This window comes from Sturnira hondurensis, unplaced genomic scaffold, assembly GCF_014824575.4.
Source record: "Sturnira hondurensis isolate 20B ecotype Veracruz unplaced genomic scaffold, ASM1482457v3 Scaffold0012488, whole genome shotgun sequence".
NCBI classification, from domain to species: Eukaryota; Metazoa; Chordata; class Mammalia; order Chiroptera; family Phyllostomidae; genus Sturnira; species Sturnira hondurensis.
Window position 1 is genome coordinate 3,668,434 of NW_028085119.1, and position 26,941 is coordinate 3,695,374.

Here is a 26,941-nt window from a genome sequence, read left to right on the forward strand (position 1 = left end):
TCTTTATCTGTCCTTCCATGCTATCTTCTTTTTCTCAGATAAGTCTCTTTAACATTTCATATAATAAGGGCTTGGTGATGATGAACTCCTGGAACTTGACCTCATCTGAGGAGTGCTTTATCTGCCCTTCCATTCTAAATGAAAGCTTTGCTGAATAGAGCAATCTTGGATGTAGACCCTTGTCTTTCATGACTTGGAATACTTTTTTCCAGCCCCTTCTTGCCTCTAAGGTCTCTTTTGAGAAATCAGCTGACAGTCTGATGGGAACTCCTTTGTAGATGACTGTCCTCTTATCTCTTGATGCTTCTAGAATTCTCTCCTGCATTTTAATCTTGGTTAGTGTAAGTATGATGTGCCTTGGTGTGTTCTTCCTTGGATCCAGCTTCTTTGGGACTCCCTGAGCTTCCTGGACTTCCTAGAAGTCTATTTCCTGTGTCAGATTGGGGAAGTTCTCCTTTATTATTTATTCAAATAAGTTTTCCACTTGTTGCTCTTCCTCTTCCCCTTGTGGTACCCCTATAATTCAGTTGTTGGAACGTTTAAGGATGTCCTGGAGGTTCCTGAGCCTGTCCTCATTTTTATGAATTCTTGATTCTTCATTCTTTTCTCTTTGGTTGTTTCTTTCTTCCTTCTGATCCACTCCATTGATTTGAGTCCCAGTTTTCTGTTTGTCACTATTGGTTCCCTGTGCATTTTCCTTCATCTCACTTAGGTTAGCCTTTATTTTTTCATCTAATTTGCAACCAAAATCAACCAGTTCTGTGAGCATCCTGATCACCAGTAGTTTGAACTGTGCAAGAGATAGGTTGACTACCTCTTGGTCACTTAAAAGTATTGGCTCTGGGGCTTTGATTTGTTCTTCCATTTGAGCCACAATGTTTTGGTCAGGTCATACCTGTTATGTGTGAGGGGCAGAGCCTTAGGTGTTCACCAGGGTGGGGCAACCCAGTTGCTGGGTTGTGATGTTGTATGTGGGGGCAGGGTCAGAGGGGGAGCAATGGCCCTTCTCCTCCTTTTCTCTCAGATTTCAGTCCCCTCTGCCACTTCCCACAAGCAAATTGGGCCCTTCTGGTGCTGGATCCCAGATGGGTAGGCTTGTGTACACTCCAGCGAAATCTGTGAGGCTGGGAGCCTCTCCCAGCCCCTCAACCCTTGAAAGTTTTTCTAATTGGTGCTTTTAGGCTTTATTTTCTGTTACTGGGGCCCTGGGTTGTGGGGTTTGTCTCACTTCCCCTTTTTTCCCTGGTTTAACTGAGTGTGAATGTGTGACTGTGGTGAGCCAACCATCTTGTGCACTGGGTTTGCTTGTTTCCTCCCTGTACCTGGGTCTGCTAAACACTGCCTCTTACAGCCAGGAGCCCTCTCCAGGGGCCACCAACTCCACCCATCTTACAGGTTTGGATGAATGGTTCATTGTTGTTGGACTTTGGTACAGTTCAATTTTCTGTCTGTTCTGGTTGTGTTTTTGCTTCTAAATCTTTGTTGTTCTTAAACTTGGTTGTGTGAGGAGGTGCAGTATTTCCATCTATGCCTCCATCTTGGCCAGAAGTCTCACAGTTTGATTATTCATATAAAAATCTTTCTTGGTTGTACCAAACTTGTCAGCTAAGAGTGAAGGTGTAATTTGTTGTTCTCCAAGAGTGTTTGGCTTAATCTTTCTCTTTAAAAATTTTCATGGCATCCTTGTTTTTTGCCAGGAAAAAGGTGAGAGAGAGAGAGAGAGCAGAAAAATAGTTGAACAGTAGTAAAGAAATAAAAATTCATTTGATTACAAAGGTAATAGGATGTTTGAAATTCTCAGGATATTTCACAATATTGCACAAATGTGTATGTTGGTGAAGAAGTTGTTGTTTTGACACATAATCCCAAATGGCGACTTTATTTTAAAGATGGCCTTCAACAGCCTAATTACTATAGGCATTTGATATTATAAAGAGTGACTTTAGATATTTGCTTTATAAATGCAGGTTGTTATATAATATGCATATTTTCCTTTTCACTTTTGTGAAAAATATAATGTTGAATATACTGTGAAATTTCTACATAGATCCCTTCTTAGAAAGAGTCTCAAATAGGTTACCTTATTAATATGTAGGTTTTATTTAAGAATTTGCTTATTATGTAAGCATGGAGTGAACTATATGTAAACTTCTATGTTTCAGGTAAACAAGAATGAGGCACAGCCAGCATATTTTATTGGTCTTTCAATCAGCTTGGATAAAAAGTTTGTGTAAGTAAAAAATAAATAAATAAATAACTTTACTTAAGATAGTGATCTGATAAACATGTAAGCTATTTTGAGGATTTTATTTTGTTGAATGTCCTTTTAAAAAGTTCTCCACAGTTCTTCAACTAAAAAGCATTTTTAAAAAAAACAAAGAATTGAGAGTAATTCTGTTAAATATTGTCAGCAGTCTAATTCTCATGTAAGTCAAAACCAGATTTAATCTTGTAAAACTGCAGCCATCTTTGTTTTTGAATGCCATCACCTGTTAGTAAATCGTCTATTAACGTGTACTATATACACATGAACATTGAATTTATTTTGAAAGTTATGATTCCCACTTGGACCCCTTGGTGCATGGAACCCAAAGGTCCTTTTATGTTGCATCACTTGCTGCTTTAACATCACCACATTGAGAAACTTTTAACTGTGTGAGAGGCTTTCCCTCCAGAGGAATGACTACTGTTTTCCATGGGGAACAGGGGCCAAGAAAAGCGGTGGGAGGCGGAAAATAGTAAATCTGGGGGTTTCTTTCCTTCCTCATGAATATGCATATTCTCCTACGTTTGAAAAGCAGATGTGTCTTTCTGGCTCATGCACAGATGTTTTAGCCACACATGTTCCCTGCAACCATTGCTTCTGTTCTTTGTGGAATGAGACCCAACCTTACACTCATTATTTTTAAAGACCAGAAATGTCTGATGCTCCTTTGGACAAACACCCATTTTAATCATCTCTAAATTAAGAAATCTCTTCAATGATCTCTTGCTCATTTTCCAGCTAGATGTCTCTGAATTTCTATAATGAATATTAAACTATATATTGGTCCACATAAGAAAAAGCAGAATAAACATGAAATTTAGATAATGGGCCTCACAAGAAACTCCATATTCTCAGCCTCTCTGTGGGTGGTTGTGTTTTGCAAGAACGATTCCTAAGAAGTACTATGGAAAGATTTATGCTCTGGCCCACTTCCGGAGTAATTGGCATCTCCATTTCTTCTCCCACTGCAAGACTAAAGGCAGCTCCTTCCAGGGAGGGTGAAGAAGAGAGAGTAGCCATGGCTACTACTCAGGTTGCTAAGGAGGAGCACAATGCACCAGAAGCACCTTTGGGTTTTTCCTGCTAGTCTCTCTAAAATTTCTCTTGACAACCATCTGTCTAGAACCCTCTCTCCAGAACTGCTTTCTAGTACCCTCTCTTCTGCTAGCCTAGGATCCTATGGTCCCTTCCTCTTGGTTGGCTTGCCCGTTCCCACCACTAGACTGTATAACCAGTTATTCTAATGATTGGACTGTTGCTAAATGCTTGAATTTTCTTTTCCAGTTGGATGGATGGAAGCAAGGTGAATTATGTGGCTTGGGCCACAGGTGAACCCAATTTTGCAAATGATGATGAGAACTGTGTAGTCATGTACTCAAATTCAGGTAGTTAATATGCAGATCTTCTTGAATTTGGCTTGTGGTATGATGTGTCATTTGCTATCTCCCTGGGCTGAAAATAATAACTTGTGCACTTAGGCAAGAAAAAGAAGAGAGAATAAAGGACAATTTTAATTGTGGCAGCATAATCTTTGAATTTTTAAGGGGAACAGATGCTTAACATTCACTCAAATAAATGACACGATCTTCTCACTTTTCATTTTATGATTTTTTGAATGTTCCGATTTGAGGAAAATATCCAGAATGTTTAGCTCCTTTATCCCTCTCTTCCACCTTTATCTGCAATATGGGAATAATGACAAAACCTATATGTTGAGACAATTAAACAAGATAATACACCTACAACACTAAGTAAATGCTGGCTACATATAAAACTAATTCATGCCACTACTTTGGGTTTTTGCTAGGGTTTTGGAACGACATTAACTGCGGCTATCCAAGCCCTTTCATCTGCCAGCGACATAACAGCAGCATCAACACCACGGTCACTCCTGCCACGCCAGCGCCCCCTGGAGGGTGCAAGGAAGGTTGGAGTTTCTACAACAACAAGGTATGAAGGACATGAGTTGTGGTCTTGGTATCAATCCTCCTCTGAAGAGTGACAAGGCACGTCTTTCAGGTTAAAGTGAACTTCTGCTTCCTTCATCATTTAGAAAATTTTAGGTGAGAGTAGATCAAGGTTCTCACGTCCAATTCTCTATGGAAATTAAGAGTATATGTGAAGGTATTATCCAATAGTTGTACCCTTTGTCCCAGAAGAGAAAAGAGCTTTGAAAAGAATGTTTGTAATAAAACTAACTTAATCTTTAGATCTCTATTTGGTTTTGAGGAAATTTATATTTAGCTATAATCTTCATAAATAATTTTGATGTCTTCCAGTAGTCTTTTCACTATGGGTTTTTTTCTTTTATCCAAGTGTGTCAAAATCTTTGGATTTGTTCAAGGAGAAACAAAAACATGGCAAGAGGCACGAAAATATTGCAAAGGGTTGGGAGGAAATCTGGTTTCCATACGCAATGAAAGAGAACAAGGTATGTGGGCCACTGTGCAGTCTGTTATGCACTGGAACATGTAATTTTCCTCATAAAATAATGGAATACTGTGATAGTAAATGATATTTTTAGAAAGGGGAAAAATCAAGCACATATTGAGAACTGTTTTATACAGTTGTAGGCACCATTCTGTGTATAAAGTCCCTTTTCACTGTCAGCTCCGCACTGTGAAGCAGACACCATCACCTCCTTGTGAACGGGAAAGCGGTATCCTCAGAGCCTTGAGTCAGGGAGCTCTCTGAGTGAACAGCAGGGCTGGGAATCAACTGGGTCTCCCTTACCTCCCATTGTTTCCACCAAACCATTTTTCTTTACAAAGAGGCAAGGAAACAGAGGCATTCTGGCAATAAAATGAGTATTTACTGGTCTCCCATTTATTGCTCTTCTAGTCATGTTACCACAGAACATGTGGTAACATGTTATACATAGTACAGTAGAACTATAATACAGTAGTATATACAGTAGTACATCTGTAGTACAGTAGAACTGATTTTTAAATATAAACTTTGGACAAATTGAGAAAAGCATTTTGATAAAATGTAGGCGCAAGCCAGAGCTCTGCAGAAGGGCATTGTAGGGGAGAACCATGCCGTCACCATGGAGCGGATTGTAAAAGGCATCACGTTGCTACCAGGCAAAGGATGCCTGACCGCTTTTGCATGGACTTTCCTGGGCCACCTCATCTGAAACAGATAGTAGGTTAAGTCTGTGACCTGTCACTTTAAGGAGGATGTTGACCGGTTCTAGACCATGCAGATGAAAGTCACTAAACTGATGAAGGGTTTGGAAACCATCACAAGTGGCAAGAGAGGAATGTTGGAAAGGCCCTTCAGGTTTCACAGCCTGGCAAAGAGAAGATGTGGATTTTCAAGGACCAACCTGGTTAGTTCCAGAAGGAAGACCCAGAACCAATGAGTGGCAGTTATAGGGAAATAGATTTAGGCTTAAATTTAGGAGGTCATTTTAGCAATTAGAATTGATTGGATGGGCTGCTTCATGAGTTTTCCAAAGAGCTGTGAAAACACTCAGACTGGAAGGTGCCCAGATGGATGCTACAGAGGCCCATCCACTGAGGGAGATGCTCAGTGAGTGTTTGTTGTACATGCAAATTGATGCGAAAGTTGTCGCTAAGAGATGTGGTCTGGGTGATTTCTAAGTTCCTCTTTGCTTCTAAGAATCCTTGATGTCATTTACTGGAAAAAATGATATGTCTCAAAATATATAAGAAGAAAAGAGACACTCGACCCCTGTGTGGCACTCCCCCACATGTTAATTTCACTCCATCAGTGCTGCTGTGCACTGTCTTGGAACGCATGGACGATAAATCTATCAAGCAGATTTCACCGAGGGCCTTTGACAAGTTCAGCAACTTGCCAGACACTGAGAGAAGAGGGTCAAACCAGAGCATACAATAAAAAGATTTTAAGAATATAATATTCACATTTCTCTAACTAGCCTACCCAGCGCAGAAACACAATAATTGATCCCTCTCTTAACCACAAAGGACTGATTCCTGGCACAACAAAATTAGAACCTGGGTAATAGAGATGTACAGAAGGAAACAATTTTCACATAAAATAACATTATTCCTGGCAAAACAGGCACACGTTGTTGAATTCTTATTGTGGTTTTTGGCCAAAAAAATCTGTGCTGACATATTGGCAGGTACAGCTTTCCCTCGTTGAATTTCAAGTTGGTGATAGGGTAAAAGTTATGACTTTCTTTAGGATATAAAACTGAAATAAATATCTACCCGTACTCTTGTCTCTTTGTGAAAAATATTAGAAGACAAAAAATTTTTGTACCTTTAATTAATTGAGAAATAAGCCAGTCTCTGAGCGGGGTGATCGAGGCATCTACTACTCAGAAAAAGAGTAAACAGGGAGCAGTGGCCTTTCCATGAAATTGTTTGTTTTTCAATAAACAGATAATTGTGTCCCTACAGGCTTCTTAGTAGTTTGCATTTTCCTTTAGCAACCTGAGTGCTTAGTCATTCCGTTTTCTGTTTGCACCCAGGAGTCGTGTTTAAGCACAAATGTTTAGAAACTGTTCTGTAGAGTTGGTGCTTGTCTGCCTAGGAGCCCACAGGTACAGCAGGTGCTGTCGAGGGCACCCAAGACAGCGGCAGTGGGAGCCACGCAGAAGGACTAACACAGGGGGAAGGGCACGGGCACAGTTCAGCCTTCGGATATTTTCCACCCTCTCATCTGCCATGGAAATGATAAGGAAACAAGATGCCACATTTGTTCTATATCCTCTGAATTTTGCTAGATCGTCTCTTCTAATGATGTGGACCCTTAGCCTCAGGGTGCCCCCCGGGTCCGAGCACACTCACGGGCTGCTGACCCCTGGGAGTCGGCTACCCAGGTGGAGTCCCAAAATGGGCAGCATTCTCAGTTTGACAAACCACGGTTGTAATGATTTGGCAGCCTAAAGCATCTCGTTGCATACTATTTATTTTAAAAACTTTTTCTGGATGAAAAGCCAGCCATCTCTGCCCCTTGGCAATTCTAATCAAATTATTTTATTTACAGAATCAGGTTGCCCACTAACTCATAGGATGACTGTGTATGAATTAGAACCTTGTGCCTCCTCCAGAACTTAGATCAGAGCAGGGGGCAGCCTGAAGGCTCCCTTGTCTCAGTGCCAAGGTGCCCTTGGGCAGGACACACCGAGCGTAGCGGCCCAGATAAAACCTGGACTTTTATATTATATGAAACTTTTCAAAGTCCAAAGCTGAGTCAGTAATAAAATGCAAAGTTAAATGTGTGTGTTTTCATGGTGAGTGTTTTTAAATAACGTTAAAGTCACTAATCACATGCTTGACATTTTAAGTGAATGGATTTGGAATATTTTTTAGTATTTCCCCCCAAAGTTAAAATTTACCTTGTGATATTTCCTTGCAGCATTTCTCACCTATCAAATGAAGGACTCCACTTTTCATGCCTGGATTGGCATGAACGATATCAATTCAGAACACACGTTCCTTTGGACAGACGGGCAAGGAGTTCACTATACCAACTGGGGGAAAGGTTACCCTGGTGGAAGAAGGAGCAGTCTCTCTTATGAAGATGTAAACCTCACTTTCATGTCACCTCACTGTACCCTATCAGTTTGCTTAAAGACACCTTATTAGCAACTAATCTTCCATGAAGAATCAACCAGAGTATTTCCTGGTCTGATTGATTCTTGCAGATTTTAACTATTTCAGACTGAGCCGGCCCTGAAGGCAAGGGTACAAATTTAGTCAAGAATTCTTCCACTTGGAGGTGGGTGGTGGCTGCAGTGAGGGACAGGAAAGCCAGCTCCAGCGTGGGCCTATGCCGTAGCCAGACGTACACTGGAACACAACTCTCTCTGCATCAGCTGCCTCTAAACCTGAGGCTGTTGTAGTGTTTAGGGTGTAGATCTGGAAGCTTATGCTATTTCTAAAGATGTCATCCTCTTCCTCCTCATCATTACTGAGCTAATATTTGTAGAATGTTTACTAAGTGCTTTAGCACAGTAACCTAAGAAACTGATGATTGTTTCTTTATGATACTACTTTTAATCTCATATCATTGAATAGTCAACAAATCAGTGTTAAACACCGTACTAAGCATTACGAAAAGTGTGAGACTTTGTTTTGACCTTAAAAAAGCTCACACTTAAGCTAGACCACAGTATTATGCAAGAAAGAAGAAAGTAAAGAAATAAAAGCGCATGATTAGCATCAGCTATAAAGTACAATAGTTAGGAAGAAGAAAAAGTTACTGTGGGTCGAAGTGATCTAACCAGTCAACACAGATCTGCAGCGCCCCTCTCTGGGTGGAGGGAAGGAGTGTGAGAGAATCACAAGGGGTCTTTTTCTCAAGAAGGGTAAAGTGTAATGCTCAGGGGAACTCAGCAAGAGGATGGGTAAGGCCTTGTTACCCACGGTGGGCAAGGTGAAAAAGCCTTCCACAAAAAGGCATGTGATAGGTTTGGTCAGGAATAAATGGCTTTGGATGTAGCAGAGGCTTTGTACAGGAAAGAATAGGAGTAGACTATGAAAGGCAGAAAGCAGAATTTAGAGAGATTTAGATGCCCTATGAAAGAGTTTGGACTTTGTCAGAGAGGCAGTGCAAAAAGGTCTGAGCAGGAGATGATCAAAATGATGTCATGTTTTTGTAAATTTAATATTTATTGGGTTTTTTTGCATTACCTTTACCCCCCTTTTAACCCTTTCCTTGCAGTCCCCACACTGTTGTTCATATCCTTGAGTCCTCTTTCCTTTTTGCTCAATCCCTCCACCCCCTAACCTACCCACCCCTCCCTGGCCACTAGCTGTCATCCTGCTCTCCATCTATGAGTCTGACATCTTTATGATAATTAACTGGTAGCTATATGCAGAGTGCATACATTCTGGGGATGGGTGGTTTTCAGTGGGGAAATTCTTTGACTCTTTACGTCAATGAGAGATGAAAACTTAAGAAGTGAAAGTAGAGTGGACTGAGATAGGTTTTTCTTAGACAGATATCAGGCACAAGAGGTGAGTTTGAGGTAAAGCACAAAAAATTATTATTGCACAAGTGCTTTGTTTTCAAAATATAAAGAAAAGCAGAAACAACAGGAACAAGCAAAATTTGTAATCTCACCCTTCAAGAAAAAAACATTGCTCATTTTTTGTTGATTTTATTCCTAGACTTTTTCTTAGTGTGTGTAAAAATATAAAGTTTATATTTCAAAAAAAATGAAATTGAAACATAAATACGGTGTTGTTAGAATCTCAGGACTTGGAAAGTGGGAAGATAAAACACAATTTGATAAAGAGAATGGATGAGAACTTTTCATAGGCATCTTGTGGCAGAAACATTCTTATTGTGTACAGGTTTGGGGGCTCCAGGGATAATGAGGTTGGAGGCAGGGAGGTGGAAGAGGCAGCTGTAGCAGTGTTAGCTGTGGATCAGGGACTTGACAGAATTTCTGATGGCAAAGTTTCTCAGATCTGTCTCCAAAATGTATCCAACTCTGTTTGGTTTTCTGTTAAATAGCAAGAGTTCAGTGAGAGAGATCCACACGGGAAGCTGGTGCAGTGTGTGCAAAGTAAGGATGAGTTGAGCATACTCCATGTAAACGGATGAGGACAATCTTAAAATCGGGAGGTTAGGGAGGAGGGATGTATCTGGCTTACTAATGAATTGACTTAAATAATTGTTAATTCCCCCCCACCCCCAAATTCCCTCCCACAGGCCGACTGTGTTGTCATTATGGGAGATAAGTCAAAAGAGGCTGGGAAATGGATGGATGACAACTGCGAGAGTAAGCGAGGCTACGTGTGCCAGACGCCCCCCGGTAAGTCCCGCCAAACCTTGCCTGCCGGTGAGAGCGGGAGCTTTGCAATAGTGTTTAAGAAAATGACCTCCTCAGTTTTTATCTGTCAACCTTAAACTGCTCAAACAATATAGCCTTATTTTAAAAAAATGATTCTTTGGTACACCAACAGGTTTGATTCTCACTTTAATCCATGTACCCATATGACAGACAAAATGGGGGAAGTTTTCTCTCATTTATTCATGAGTGTGCCCTCTCATCCATTACCAGAAAATTTTGTGCAGATTAAACTTCAAATTGAAAGCCTTACTTTAACAAAGGTGTCAGAGTAGGAATAGCTCAGTTGAGCTTGCATAGTTTTGAGAACCACTGGCCCAAAACATCACCCAGACCTCATTCTTTGTTGTGTGTCTTTCAAAACACGGCTTTGTGACTGGTTTCCCTTGTTCAGCGGAGGAAGCCTGACTACACTTACATGCAGCTAAAACTAAATGTGTGGCTATTTACAGAGAGTTGAGATTATGGTTGTACGCATTTCAGTTTTTGCTGAAACTGCAATAAAAATGTTTAGCTACCCAAGCTGAGTGTCAGAACTCAAGAAAATCGACTAGACCTGGGGCGTGAGGGGGGGTGGGTTTGCTGTCATCCTGAGTACAGCTCTTGGAGGATCAGTTTGAGTCAAAAAATACTTCTCCTTCCAGAGCTAAAAGGATTGTCTACCTTCTGGGGAATCAGGGAACTGCTGTCAGCTTATATCAGGACCGAAAATCACTTCAGGTGCTTGCACGTGAATGAAAAGAACTGCAGACCTTCCAGACTTTTATTGATCTGAAAGCTGGTGCAGGCCATTTCACTTCCCCACATGGGCAACTTTCAACCCTCTTCTTCACGTGGCACACGTGAACTAACCACTAAAATTCCGCAATACACCAAATAATATGTGTATTATATTTTTGGCTGACCTGACCCAAAAAGTAGGTGTAGTTTTGATTCATTCCCACCAATAGCTATTGTTGTGTTTGATATATCTAAGGGAAAAGAGGTCAGTGCCCCTGACTACATAGTCAGGCGTTGCATGTTTTAAAACTTCTTGAGGTTGACAATTGCTGCCCTGTACCAGGCCCCGGAGGACTTGGAGTCTGAGGCCCAGAAGTGTCTCTGCCCTCCGCTCTGTTCTTCAGGCAAAGTGGGGAGGCGCCTTTGAGGAGTGAGTGATGATCACACGTGTATTTAAAATCTTTTTCTTGTGGTTATAAATGTAAGTGATAGAATATTTGCCACCAATGAAAATATTTTGAAGATTTTTAATAACTTCAGGCTTAAGGAAAGCTGTTAAAGTGATCGAGTTAAAAAAGAAACTCTATAAAATTATGCAATGCCAATATTATTATACTGTCAATTATGCAGAAAAAAGAAACAAACAAAAACCCAGAACCAAACCCCACTATGAATCCTCTTAAAAGTAAGAATGAAAAAGACAATGAAATGCATCAAAATAACAATAGTGGTCTAATTTGAATAGTGGGATTAAGGGTGATTTTTCATACCTTCATTTATTACTACATTTTCTTCATTTTTCAAAATCTCTATATAAAGTATACAAATATATGACTAAAATATATAAATAATTATATAAATTAAAAATTTATATAAACATATATAAATTTTAAAATATTTTAAATTACATCTCTTCTTCATTGAAAATTTAGAAAATACAGAAAGAGTGTGAAGAAGACGAAATACTACCCACAATCTAAACTCTCAATATTTTAGTTTTTCCTTATCAGTTTTTCTATGAATGTTTCATAAACAAGTAAATTGGTCAGATGAGCCAAGTTCCCTAGCTGGGTTTTTTTTTTAGCTCTGCCTCCAGCATCATTTGCCACTTTTAGTGGTCAAAAACACTTCCAAACATGTTTTAGACAAACCCACGCTGGGAAATTGAACATTTTGAGAACCCCGGCCTGTGCCTCACGATCTAATGATACTTCTCCAACACAAGGTGGCAGCAACAGCAGAAAAAAGGGGAGGCTGCTGAAATCTAGTTGTTGCCTTCCCAACATAATCATAACAAAGTTTGGCATTTGTGTAGTGACAGAACAAGGGAGATGGTATATTGGGCTGGTGCAGAGTGGGACAGGCAGAGAGGTGGCCAAGTCAAAACCGGTAGGGAAGGATACCTAGAATCCTGGTGAAGGACACAGGCAATCACAAGTAAGAGGACAGCCTGACCCTGAGATCAAGGGTAAATGAACCAGGAACTCGTGTATGGCTTTATTCCAGAATTTAAACCCATCTCTTGAGATATGTTCCACACAGGAGGGCTCAAATAGATAAAACGAGATATAAATTCATGGATAGAGTGGAACAGATGGGGTAGGGAGAGGTAGACTGTTGTTGACCTTGAAATTTGACCAAGGTAGAAAAACAAAGATTAGGAATGATAGGATGGTAGATATTCCTTAATTTATGGGATTAAACTGTCTCTTTTTTTCATCTAGATACTAACCTAGATCTCATTGAATTTGCAAGCTTATTTTTTTTAAAGGTTTTATTTATTTATTTATTTTTAGAGGGGAAGGAGAGAGGGAGAGAAACATCAATGTATGGTTGCCTTTTGTGCATCCCTGCTGATAGTTGGCCTGCAAGGAAACGGTTTGCAACCCAGGCATGTGCCCTGACTGGGAATCGAACCGTGATCGTCTGGTTCTCAGGCCCGTGCTCAATCCACTGAGCTACGCCAGCCAGGGATAAGCTTATTTTTTTTAAAGTTTAGAAACTTAATCATATAATTACCTTGGTATTCTAAATACAATTTGAAAATTATTTAATTCAATCAGGCATACTGATAAAAAATAGAGCTTTGTTTTCAAAGTGTTAAATGGCTCATAAAATATTTTTAACACTGATGGTTTGGATTTGTGCAATATTGACTATTTTTATGATGTATGAAACATAGTAGTCATGTACTGATGACCCTCAGGTAGTGTTTGTTGAAAATGCTAATGAAAATAATCTTTGTATTCCAGACCCTTCCTTGCCTAATTCTCCAGCAACAGTTCCAACAGATGGCTTTGTTAAATATGGTAAAAGTAGCTACTCACTCGTAAAAGCCAGTGTAAAATGGTATGACGCAGAGGAGTATTGCAAGCATCATACTTCTTCCATAGCTAGCATCCTAGACCCTTATAGTAATGCATTTGCATGGATGCAGATACAAACATTTAATGAACCTGTGTGGATCGGCCTAAACAGTAACTTGGTAAGTCACGTGTCTGACTTGACATGGTTGATAAACTGTGATTGTATATGATTCTCTCTCTATTCATCCTGTTGAACACTTGTTACACATAGGAAAGTGTGCTGGGTATAAGGATGATACTAACATGAACAAGACCCAGTCTTTCAAATATCCAATGTTTTCAAGGATCTAGCAAGCTAGTGATATATGAGAGAAATCAAATAAAGACTTATCTAACTTATGGCCCTGGCTGGCATAGCTCAGTGGATTGAGCACGGGCCTGCAAACCAGACGATCGAGGTTCGATTCCCAGTCAGGGCACATGCCTGGGTTGCAGGCCAGTTCCTTGCAGGCTAACTACCAGCAGGGGACGCACAAAAGGCAACCATACATTGATGTTTCTCTCCCTCTCTCCTTCCCCTCTAAAGATAAATAAACAAATAAAATCTTAAAAAAAAGACTTATCTAACTTATATTAACTCTCATATTGCTTTTTTAAAATTTGTTTTTACTTATAGCTGACATACCTTATTATGTTAGTTTCAGGTGTACAACATAGTGATTCAACATTTATATACCTTGCAGAGTGATCACAATAAGTCTGGTAACCAATGTCACAAGGTTGTAGTGGTATTGACTCTCTTCCTTCCCTATGCTGTGCATTTTTTTCTTGTGGCTTATTTTATGACTGGAAGTCATTACTTCTTAATTCCCTTTCCCAGAACCCTCTTCCCTCTGGCAGTTACCAGTTTTGTCTCTATCTATGAGTGTGTTTCTGGTTTTTAATTTGTTTGCATTGTTTGTTAGATTACACATATAAGTTAGTAAAATCACATATCATATAGTATTTACCTCTTTCTGACTCACTTATTTCACTCAGCATAATAACCCCTAAATCCATCCATATTGTTGCAAATGGTGAGACTTCATTCTTCTTTTATGGCTGAGTCATATTCTATTGTATGCACCACATCTTCTTATTCATTTACCTATTGGTGGAGAACAACTCTCATATTGCTTTGGAACATTAAATTAATTTTGCATCTAAACAGTTTTGTTTATTAACTTGTTTCTTCCTAGTGTCATGATTACAACTATGCCATGAGATTGAAGGAAGCAGGTCAGGGGCATAGTTCCTGGGTGATGAGAGTACTTTTTATTTTTTGTGGCAAGCCATTGCAAAGTTGTTTTCGGTCCTGAAGGTGTGAGAGCTTCCATCCACGTGTAAGAAGTTTCATGCAGTCCATTCCTCTATACTCCTTTGTTGGCAGAGGATGGGATGGACGGAGAGATGAGTCACAGAACTGAGTGGTAATGGAGTTGCCGAAGCATTCCCCAAATGAGTCTCTCTGGTGCCCTGCGGTCCACCTGTCCTCCGTGCATACATCTGTTCATCAGCTAGTCAACCAGCAAACTTCCTTTGGTGTCACCTCTTGTTGACAACCAGAGGTGTCAACAAGTAGTGTGACTGAGAGATTATACCAGAAGTATCAAAGAGAGGTGACACCGAAGTCTACCAGAGGAGAGAAAGGGATCGACTGTGCCACAGGAGAGGATCAGGAGAGCTCAGAGAAGGTCACACTTTGTAGATGTCACCTGGGATGGTGAAACATAAGGAAGGAGTACCCAAAAGAGAGAAAGGGGTAGAAAGGGAAAAAACTCATGAGTAGATTGATGTCCGATTTTATAGAGGTTCCAGTGCCATGAGGCAGGAATTGAAATTTACACTTCAATGCAATGAGTACTTCCTAAGTAGGGAAGTGAGTATTTAAAAGTAAGTAGTTCCATAATGATTTCTGTGAATAAACTTAGGCAAGACAATTTTATGTCTGTGTTGACTCAACTTTTGGTAATTAATTTGCTTGATAATACATTCATTTTCTTCTCACAGATGTGGTCCCAATTCTCCTATGAGTTTAAAATAGGCTTTTATTTATTTTAGGAAAGATTAAATGGCTTTCTACTATACAGACCTTTCTAACTGATACAGTACTATTATTTTCCTTACATCTATGGAGTTAATGACTTTATAAGTATTATTTAATGAAACATGGTAGAATACTATAAAATTATACCTTGAAATAACACATGCTTTTCATCTTGTCACTAAATTTATGGTAATTGGCTTGGTAAAATAAATAATGTGGTTAAAATGGGACGATTGTTTAGATTGCTCAAAAATTTCAATTGATTTTATATATCATGTGGTCTTAGGCATTACCTATAAAATCTCTTCTAGACTGTTGAAAAAATATATTGATAAGTAATATCTTAAACAAAGATTTTACTTAATTTATTTTTAAAAACAGGGGAAGGGAAGAAGAGAAACATCCATCAGTTGCCTTTTGCATGAAACCTGGCCTGTAGCCCAGGCATGTGCCCTAACCAGGAATTGAATTAGTGACTTTTTGTTTGCAGACTGGTGCCCAATCCCTTGAGCCACACTAGCCAGGGCTTAATAAGTAATATTTTCAATGTTATCAACTAATTTTTTTTGTGACTGTGAATTTAACTAAATTTAATGAGAAATCAAGTGTGTAAATTGAATAAAGCAGCCAGCTTTTTACACAATGCCATCATGGTCAGGTATGGTTGAAAGGCCATGTAAGTGGAAGGTGAGACCTGCACTCCTCTATTCTTTACTCACGGGACCTCACCTAAGTCACTTCTCACTGGCCTGTTTCAGCAGCCAAACAATAAGATTAGAAGAAATATGTTTTTCTCCAGGGTCCATTAGCTCAATAAAAATTATTTAAATTTTATTATTATCTCAATGGTGATATAATAAATATTTTATTTGGAAGATAAAACTTTTATTTGGCATTGAAAGCTTACAAATAAGAAGAGTTTCATAGGTATGAAATAGGGCTTTATGTCCATTTTTCAAATTGTCTTCCAAGGATGTATTTATTATTGTCTTCTTTTTAAGAAAGACTATTTACTGAACATGAGTTGGTGGAAACAACCACAATATTTTTAAAAATTCCTAAATGTTGAAGGTTCTTTGTGAAATCTTGGTGTTAAATATAGTTTTAACTCTTCGCTTTGCTCGTCTGGCATTTTATAAATGAAGCATGACCCACATTAATGGTGTTTTGTTTTTGCAGACCGGGGGTGACTACATTTGGACTGATAAATGGAGGGTGAGGTACACTAATTGGGCTGCCGATGAGCCCAAACTAAAATCAGGGTGTGTTTATCTGGATCTTGATGGTACCTGGAAGACAGCACATTGCAATGAAAGTTTTTATTTTCTCTGCAAAAGATCAGATGGTAATTGAATATACAAAAGCAATCTAGGCATTTGCAATTTTCTCAATAAGCTAATACATACCACTGTCAATATTATTAAGCTATATAATGTCTTGGGGAGCTTAAGAATAAAATAAAACATATTCCTTCACCTAATAAAAGATTGACTTGGTAATAAATAGATATACATAAATCAAAATAGTGGAGATAGAAATTTTTCTTCATTGCAAGAGTCTATTTGGTCTTTATAAATTTCTGAATTTTTATAATTAAGACTATTCTTTGAATCTATGTAGGATTCTCTAGAATTATTTTTGCTTTTGATGTCGATAGCATAAATATATCAAAATAAGTTTATCAGAATGCATGTAGATTCATCAGCTGGTAATATTATGGTGATAGTGCCCTGCCTAGCATGCAGTCTTAAAATCGGACAGCCACAGCTGAGAAGGGTTATGGGGATGAAGATCCACCCATGCACCCCCCAAAAAAGTGTCTTGAATGGGGAGTGTCGTTGCAAATTATTTTGGGGTCACTTTGTTTTTGGTAATTAATGTATTTCTGGGTACCTGTTGGGCTACATTCTTAATTATGAGTGTGATTGATTGCCACCATTCTTTAGTGAATTCTACTGAAATATATTTAAAATGAAAAAAAGATGAAGTAAATAGAAAACCCAATAATAAAAATGATAGATTCAAATGATTAGAACTTAAAAACATAATGATAGGCGATGCAATTTTCCAGAGCTACCATATATTTTTCTACACACTGTAGAAACTTCAGATTTTACTTTATTTCTATTTTTGTTTTTTTAATTAACAGAAACCCCTTCCACTGAACCTCCCCAACTGCCTGGCAGATGCCCGGAGTCAGATCACTCAGCGTGGATTCCTTTCCATGGCCACTGCTACTATATTGAGTCTTCATACACAAGGCACTGGGGCCAAGCGTCTCTGGAATGTCTCCGAATGGGTAGGTGCCACATCTACTGTAAGGAAGTCCCACAGTCGTCTATGCCGATTGCTGTGATACTAATAACACAGTACATTAAAGACAGAAAGAATGTAAAAATACCTGTTTATTTTTATGAATAATTCATATTATAACAGAATGGTCAGCATCATGTCCCCCAAATGTAATTTCTAATAGTGTAACCTCAAAAATCTTAACAAATTTTGTAGAAAATAATCATCTACTGAGCAATACTTTCTTACTTTTGGCCCTAATATACTAAACTGTTAGGATTCCCATTCCAGATATTCAGAGTATTGTATTCACTGCTTGTCACCAATAAGCTTGGGTTTACAAGTGTTCAGGAACAACTTTGCTTTACCTTAAATAGATAAGCATTTATGCCTGGTTATTTTATTTGTGAAGAAAAACAAAAGAAAACTCAGACATGCTGTAAGTGGGTGATTTTCCCCTGAAATAAAAATGCTAAATAAAGTTAATTTTTAGGGTACATTTAAAAATTCACTTCATTAAATTTCGTTGAATATTTAACTTTTTTTTTTTTACTAAATTTTGATTTCACCCTGAATCAGGGTTCTTTTTAAAATCTTTATTTTTTATTTGTTTGTTTATTTATTTATTTATCTTTAGAGGGAGAAGGGAAGAAGAGAGGGAGAGAAATATCAGCGTATGGTTGCCTCTCGTGCATTCCCTGCTGGGAGCTGGCCTGCAACCCAGGCATGTCCCCTAAGTGGGAATCAAACCGCGATCCTTTGGTTCACAGGCCTGTGCTCAACCCACTGAGCTACACCAGCCAGGGCTGATTCAGTGTTCTTCATCCAACAGTGGTGTGCAAGAGCTGTAGCCTCAGACCCTACAGGTTCACTCAAAAGTTAACCTTGAGTTTTGACTTTTTACTTGAAGGTTTATATTTTTTCAGTTTTATTGAGGTAAAATTGATATAAAACTTTAGTACATTTAAAGTGTATAACATGATAATTTGTTACACATACATCGTGAGAGGACTCCCCCCGTCAAGTTAATTAATGCATCCATCACCTCATATGTTTACATTTTTTCTTTTTTGGTGAGAACACTGAAGTTCTCTTTTACCAAATTTCAGTTACACAATAGTGTTATGAACTGCAGCCACCATGTTATATGTTAGATCCTCAGACCTTATTCATCTTGTAATTGAAAGTTCGTACCCTTCTACAAGGCTCTTCCTATTTCCCCCTATACTCCTTAGCCCCTGCCAACCACCATTCGACTTTCAGCTTCTGTGAGTCCATTTTTTTTAAGTTCCACATATAAAGCTGATATGATGTAGTATTTGTCTACCTCTGTCTGGCTTACTCCACTTAGCATAAAGCCCTCCTGGTTAATCAATGTTGTGGAAATGGAAGGTTTTCTGTCTGTTTAAAGGCTGAGTAATATTTCATTATATAGATATAGATATATATAGATATAGATATAGATATATAGATATATAGATATAGATATAGATATATATCCATCCCATTAATTGTTCAGTAGCATCTTATTTAACCTCCATATACGTGTGAATTTTTGTTTTCTTCTTGCCATTGATTTCTAGTTTTTATACCACCATGGGCAGAAAATATGCTTGATATGATTTCAATCTTAAATTTACTGAGACTTTTTTGTGGCCTAACATATGGTCAATCTGAGAATGTTTCATGTGTGCTTGAGAAGCATTATTTATTTAAAGCATTCTTTATTTTTAATATCTGTGGCTTCTTATTGTGCCATTTGTCTTTTATTGTTTATTCTATTACAATTATCCTAATTTTTCCCCTTTGGCCCCCTTTACCCAGCCCACCCCATTCTCCCACAGTCAGTCCCCACACTGTTGTCCGTGTCCATGAGACATTCATACACGTTCTTTGACTAGTCCCTTCCCCTTCCACCATTTCTCCCTTCTCTCCCTCCTTCCTACAGCTGTCAGTCAGTTCCATGTTTCCACGTCTCTGGTTTTATTTTTCTTGTTAGTTGGTTTTGTTCATTAGATTCCTGTTATAAGTGAGGTCACATGATACTTGACTGGGTTATTTCACTTAGAATAATAGTCTCCCATTCCATCCATGATGTCCCAAAAGGAAGGACCTCCTTCTTCCATTCTGCTGCATAGTATTCCATTATACATATGTACCACAGTATTTTAATCCATTCATCTACTGATGGGTACTTGGGCTTTTTCCAACACTTGGCTGTTATAATTAGCACTGCTGTGAACATAGGGGTAGGTAGATTCTTCTGAATTGGTGATTCAGGATTCCTAGGGTATATTCCCAGCAGAGGAATTGCTGGGTCCTAAGGCAGGAAATCCCATACTGTTTTTCGCAGTGGCTGCACCAGTCTGCGTTCCCACCAGTAGCACACTAGGGTTCCCCTTTCCCCTCATCCTCGCCAGCAGTTGCCCGTTGTTGATTTATTAACAATGGCCATTCTGACAGGTGTGAGGCGATAGCTCATTGTGGTTTTAATTTGCATCTCTCTAATGGCTAGTGATGTTGAAGTTTTTTTCATGTCTATGGGCCATCTGTATGTCCTCTTTGGAGAAGTGTGTACTCAGGTCCTTTGCCGGTTTTTTAATTGGATTGTTTGTCTTCCTGGTGCTGAGTCATATGAATTCTTTGTATATTTTGGAGATCAGACCATTGTCTGATTTATGATTGGCAAATATGTTCTCCCATACAGTTGATTCCCTTTTCATTTGGATGATTGTTTCTTTAGCTGTGCAGAAACATTTTAATGTAACGTAGTCCCATTTTTAATTTTTCTTTATTTCCCTTGCCCTGGAAGATATATCAGCAAGAATATTGCTACATGAGATGTCTGAAATTTTACTGCCTTTGTTTTCTGCTAGGACTTTTATGGTGTCATGACTTATTTTGCCCTTTATCCATTTTGAGTTTTTTCTGGTATATGGTATAAGTTGGGAGTCTCATTTCTTTTTTCGCATGTACCAATCCACTTCTCCCAACACCATTATTGAAGAGATTGTTTTTACTTAATTTTTTGCTTCTGCCCTCTTTGTCAAATATTAATTAACCATAAAGATGTGGGTTTATCTCTGGGCTCTCTATTCTCTTCCATTGATCTATGCATCTGTTCATATCCCAGTAGCAGGCTGTCTTGATTACAGTAGCCTTGAGTATAGTTTGATATCAGGTATTGTGGTCCCTCCTACTTCCTGCTTCTTTCTCAGGATTGTTGAGGTTATTTGGGGTCTTTTTTGGTTCCATATAATTTTTAAAAATATTTTTTCTGGGTCTGTGAAATATGCCATTGGTATTTTAAGATGAGTTTCATTGAATCTATAGATTGCTTTGGGTAGTATGGACATTTTCAATGCTGCTAATTCTTCTTACTCATGAACATGATGTATGGTTCCATTTATTTGTGTCTTCCTCCGTTTCTTTCTTCAGTGTTCTATATTTTCTGAGTATAGGTCTTTTACATCCTTGGTTACATTTATTCCAAGGTACTTTATTTTTCTTGTTGCTATGATAAATGGGATGTTTTTCTTAGCTTCTCTTTCTGGTAATTTATTGTTGGTGTACAAGAATACTATTGATTTCTGAATAGTGACTTTGTAACCATTGCATTGCTGAATTCACTTATTAGGTCAAGTAGTTTTTTGGTGGATTCTATAGGGTTTTGTATGTACCCTATCATGCTTTCTACAAATAATGACAGTTTTACTTCCTTCTTCCAATTTGGATGCTTTTCATTTCTTCTTGTCTGATCACTGATGATCATGACTTTGCCCTCTACTATCGTTAAAATCTTAGCAAGTTTAAAATATCTTCTGTATTTTATATTTTACTTAAGTATAAAATGAGGTACCAATAGTCCCCACTTGATAAGGCTGTTGTAAACATTTAGTAAGATCTTGCTTATAAAGCCCAAACAAAATGTCTGGCATAAAGTGCTTAAACTATATTCATTGTTACCATTATAAAGCTATAGTTATTTATTCTAAAATCTCAGGCTGACACTTAGTCTTAATCTGATATGTGTTGTCAATGTCATGGTCATTGAACCAGCCTCTCAGTATCTGTCTTCCTACTTTGTACAGTCCTATACTTAACAGCTGGATTCATACTCCGGCAGTGCATTGCATTGTTCTGTTGCCTGAAAAAACTAAGTGCTCTTTACCCTAAATACCAATTCATCGCCATTTGTTAGTAAGGCCTAATCCAAGTCTTTTTTTACCCATTGACCATATTAGTCCAGCCAAACTGCATTATCTATTAACACTGTTAATTCTTCCCAATAGATCTATCTATCTACCTACCTATCTATCGTCTATCTGTATGATATCACCATAAACCATTATAGAGGATTGCATGTGTCTGTGAGTCATTTCTGTTCCTGAAGAAGCTCTATTCTTCCCTTTTTTCTTGTCTTTTCTCTTATTCTTCCTCTTCCTGAAATTATTTTCTATCCTTTCTGCTTGAAATCCTATGCTTCTTGAGGTCTTAAATTCTATTTCCTCTGTGCTCCCTTTCAGTTGCTTCACCTAAAACAAATCAAAAGCGTATTGTACTTAGTTTATTTTCTAACACATCCTTTCACTCTTGACTCACAACTACCTACAGTATGATGACCCTATTAAGACCTCCTATGTTCTCCTTCTCTTTGCATCTTCTGCAGCAGCTCGTTTAGTGCCTGTGCATGGATGGTGCTTTAAAATGTATTTTCAGAATAGAAACCAAAATTCTAGAAGGATAAATGACTACCCCTTAAAATTTTTCCTCTTAAGTAGATATGTTAGAATGATTTATATTGCTCTTAATATAAGTACTGTCATTATAAAAATATTTTCAGCTACTTAAGTGTATTCCAATCATATTTATTCTTTTATATTTTTGAAGGTTCCTCTTTGGTTTCCATTGAAAGTGCTGCTGAATCGAGTTTCCTATCATATCGAGTTGAGCCACTTCAAGGCAAAACCAATTTTTGGATAGGGTTGTACAGAAATGTTGAAGGTAATTTATGCAGGATGATTGTTTAGTCACAAATATTTCAAACTAATGTATGTTAAATAAGGTTTCAGTTTCAGAAACTCTTGCCTTAAATAATGATTAATTTGTGGAGAGTTTTAAAATTAAGAGTATTTTCATTTGAGATAAGAACTGAAATTTTCAATGACACATATATTTTTCTATCTTGAAGTTGCTGGTTAAAATAATATTTTCTGTAGTTAAGTTAGTTTAAGAAGCTTTAAAAATATTTTCTGTCTTTTGCAAGAAAAAAATACATAGGGTGAGATAAGTATACAACTTTGTATTAATCAGGAATAAATTTTCAACTAAAACTGTATAAGAAACACAGTCTCACTATCCTTTCCTGTAATAATTAGCCATTATAATATCATTCATTAAAAGTCTGGCTGTAAACAAATATTGATTGCAGTATAAAATAATATGCTTAGAAGTTTTACATGGATAAGTTGAATTTAAGATGGGATTTTTAACTTGTGTTTTCATTGGCTCTATCTGATGATCAGGAAAGTGGATATGGATGAACAACAATCCAGTCTCCTTTGTCAACTGGAACACAGGAGACCCCTCTGGTGACCGAAATGATTGTGTAGCTTTAATTGCATCTTCTGGATTTTGGAATAATATTCACTGTTCTTCCTACAAAGGATATATTTGCAAAAGACCAAAAAGTAAGTAGGAATTTGCTCTATGATACATATGTTGACAGGCCACCATCACTTTCTAGTATTAAGATGTCAGGCGTGGGATTATAATGTGATTACAGGTTTCTTGCAAGCTCTCCCCTGTGTGAGTGAAATTTACAGCCTACCATGGTGATCAGTTGCTGTCTGCAGCTCTGAGTGAGCATAAAACACTCCCCACCTGCCCCGCTGGCGTAATGGTTTGATTTATCAGTCCACTTATAATGGGATAGCCATGCATCTGGCTCTGCAAAACTGAAAGCAGTTTTGAGAGCCAGGCCACAAAGACTTATGGCGTGAGAAGAAAAGGTGAAAGAGTCACCTTGGCAAACTGGATGGAGCAGAGTCCTGGGAGGGAATCAGAAATATTACAATAAATCGTGTAAGGTTTAAGGAATAAATCTTGTAAGACAAATTAAGCCTCCGTCTGAGACCTCAGAGGCAGATCATGGAATGGCAGGGACTGGGTGAATTAGTAGTGTTATTTGTCCATGATGTGGCTCTATCTGGACTTTAATATTTTTATGCCATTCCACTTCACACAATAGCCTTCTCAACATATGAAATTATTAGTTAAATGATATATAAATAAATTAATTAGATAAATAAATACTCCACCTCCCATAAATTTTTATTATTTTAGAATTTTTGCCCTGGCTGGTGTAGCTCAGTGGACTGAGCACAGGCCTGCAAACCAGAGGATCACGGTTCAATTCCCAGTCAGGGCACATGCCTGGGTTGCAGGCCGGTTCCCTGCAGGCCAACTCCCAGCAGGGGACGCACAAAAGGCAACCATACATTGATGTTTCTCCCCCTCTCTCCTTCCCCTCTGAAGATAAATAAATAAGTAAAATCTTAAAAATAAAATAAAAATAAAAACTTGATATAGAATTTTATTCAGGCTTTTAAAACTCTGTTGTAAAGATACCACATACCTTTTCGTGCAATACTGGGATCTATTTCACTTTCATTCAAATGTTTGTAATACCTAATGCTTCCATGGGCCAATTTCAAAACTGCTAGCCTAGAGTACATTGTTTATGGATAGACTGGGTAGATTTTTGAGGGTGAGTATCAGTGGTTCAAATACAAATCTGAGGACTATACCGGGGTGGGCAAAGGTTGGCTTACTGTTGTGAGTACACAAAATACAGTTTATTCCTATATTATCATCTATTAATTATTGTACTATTGATTTGTATTACAACTGTATCCACTTTTACCCATCTCTGGATTTTTAGATCTTCCAACATATTCAAACTCACCCTACAGCTGTAGGATGCGGCTATGGAATTGACAGATCTGATCTGTCTGTATCATATCATATCACACCATATCATGTCACATCACCATAATCCAAACATAGAGGATTTAATATAGCTGTGAACCAAATAATACTATCTATATGCAATTATTATGGGTTTTACAAATACCTAATTAGTTTCTTATTTTACAAACAGTTGTTGATCCGGAACCTACCCAGACATTAGTGACAACAAAGGGTAAGCCCATTTAGAAGTTTCCAGTTCCTTATTAGTGATGTATCAATATAGTTTGTTTCACCAAACCATAAGAATCCCTCCCTACACCCCTGTACTCTCATTAGACTTGCTTGTGCTGCACCAGCCTTTGTCATTATGTCATCTGTCTCCCTTGACTATTGCTCTGGAAAATCAGGCTTTGGGGACAGGTTGGTGGGTTGACCATCGATGCTCTTAAAGGCGTTGATTTCTCTGTTTCAGAGAGTCGCCTTGTAAGAATCCATAGGAGAAATTTCTCCCAGTAATCCATGTGGGTTTTTTCTTTTTTAAGCAGTTTTCATTTTAAATTTTTATGTAACTTGAATTAGGTACCATCCTATTTCACTCATTTGGTTGGCTGCTATGAAACAGAGAGATTGATGGCTTGCTATAACCTCCTCGTTAACCTCAGGGCTTCTGTTTGTTAACCACTTATACTCATGAGCCCATATTTCTACTATTCTTATTTTCTCTTTTCCCTAATAGTTTCACTTGCTTTTTTATTGTCATCAGCATCATCATTACTATCCTATTTCTCTTCATATAATGTATTTGTAAGCAGCCTTAAATTGTTTTGAAGCAGGCTATTTTAAAACATTGTTTATGCTCCATAGCGTGGAGCTACGTAAATAAATGAAATAGTCTTGCAACTGAATAATAATCATAACATCTAAAATAATCCTCTATTCTGTTTTCATGCCCGCCTTTCTGTTTGACAAATGTCATTGGGAAGAATATGAATTTTAGTTTTTCAAAAAAGGAAGTTATATATTGTTCTCCAGAGAATTCTATCATCTGCCTACCTCCACTTTTTCCCCTAATGGTTTTATTTATTTCTAGCTGACCCAAGGAAGATGGGCCCTTCTAAACAGCCTTCCAGCGTGGCTGGAGTAGTCGTCATTGTGGTCTTCCTGATTGTGATGGGCGCCGGCCTCGCTGCATATTGGTTCTATAGGAAGAGACGAGTGCATTTTCCTCAAGAGAACACGTTTGAAAACACCCTCTATTTTAACAGTAGAACAAATGCAGGAATTAGTGATACAAAAGATCTTGTGGGCAACATTGAACAGAATGAACATGTAGCTATCTAGTATCACAGTGTGGTTTAGATATATTTGAATTTCATAAGATTGTAACTGAAATGTTAAGGTCTTTCATTCAATCTGATTGTTTTGTTTAAAATTAGGACTGTGTTGCACTGGTCTGTGCCTTTTCTTTGCCTAATTGAAGAAATAATTGCTCATGTTCTAGCCTGGCAAGATATTTTCCCAAAAGAGAAATGATATTGACTACCACTTTAAAAAATGTCCTAGGTGAATACAAACAATGATAATATCAACACTTAAGCACCATTAGTGTGTAGCTGTTGTCAACCGAATGCAGATTATCTGAGCCCCAGAAGCAACCAACTAAGCTTCCTAAAGTAGTTTAAAGAGCTCCCAAAGAAATGTTACCTACTGAATAATAATTCAGTGATTAGAGGACCATTCTAAAAAGTTAAGTCCAAGAAACCTCAGGTGGTGTAAAATTTAGTCACTTTGTCTTTTTAGCAATTTTAATTTTCACTCCAATTATTTAGAATTGTATTTGTACATGAGCAGAAAGAATAAGGCCACTGAGAATCTTGTTTTCTCCAAGCAGGGTTTTGAGGCTGAGTATTGCAAAGGTATTCTTTGTCCTGTTATATGTATATCAGGAATGCAAAGATGTGAAATAAAAATGTAAATTTGCATAACTGGATGTACTTAGATAATGTGAAATAAACATCAAAGGCAAGGTCTATTTTTAACAGATTTGTATTTTGGTTGTTTTGCTAGGTCTATATTTTTTAAAGTGAAAATTATTTATTCATTTAACTTTACTCTTAAATAATCTTACTAGTAGAGAAATTCTTCAAATTAGACTCTCCAACTCTTTAAAACAAATAGGTTGCTGAAACAGTAAGTGTACAATTAATTTTACCATAATGACTGGCATAGTTCTCCCACATCTTCCCTGATAACATTGACCTAGCTCAGAATTCAACAATCAAAGTCAGTATTATTGGCAAGTAGATCTGTGAATATCTTATTCTCACTTTTACAAATTCATTTTGCTTAAGAATTTTTGCCTTAAAGTTTTATGTACGTTGTGAATGAAGTACCTTGCAGGTATCATCTCACACATGTACCACGCTGCCAGCTCGTCCTGCCTCCTTTCCCAAGGCATTGTTCTATCTACCCAGCTTTCTGCCTGTCTCTCTGTCTAT

At 37.9% G+C, this 26,941-nt stretch overlaps 1 protein-coding gene across 1 annotated transcript in view; it reads left to right on the forward strand.

Moving 5' to 3' along the window:
- The window catches only part of MRC1 (mannose receptor C-type 1), an 81,681-nt gene extending 55,199 nt beyond the window's left edge, over positions 1-26,482 (forward strand). Inside the window, exons 18-30 of the mRNA XM_037060785.1 lie at positions 2,163-2,230; positions 3,551-3,651; positions 4,074-4,216; positions 4,583-4,697; positions 7,625-7,791; positions 9,929-10,031; positions 13,040-13,272; positions 16,359-16,524; positions 17,329-17,478; positions 22,362-22,475; positions 22,997-23,161; positions 24,634-24,675; positions 25,534-26,482. Of these exons, the coding sequence (XP_036916680.1) occupies positions 2,163-2,230; positions 3,551-3,651; positions 4,074-4,216; positions 4,583-4,697; positions 7,625-7,791; positions 9,929-10,031; positions 13,040-13,272; positions 16,359-16,524; positions 17,329-17,478; positions 22,362-22,475; positions 22,997-23,161; positions 24,634-24,675; positions 25,534-25,784 (1,818 nt within the window). The 3' untranslated portion in view covers positions 25,785-26,482. The remainder of the gene's footprint in view (positions 1-2,162; positions 2,231-3,550; positions 3,652-4,073; positions 4,217-4,582; positions 4,698-7,624; positions 7,792-9,928; positions 10,032-13,039; positions 13,273-16,358; positions 16,525-17,328; positions 17,479-22,361; positions 22,476-22,996; positions 23,162-24,633; positions 24,676-25,533) is intronic.
- Positions 26,483-26,941: the final 459 nt, after the last annotated feature.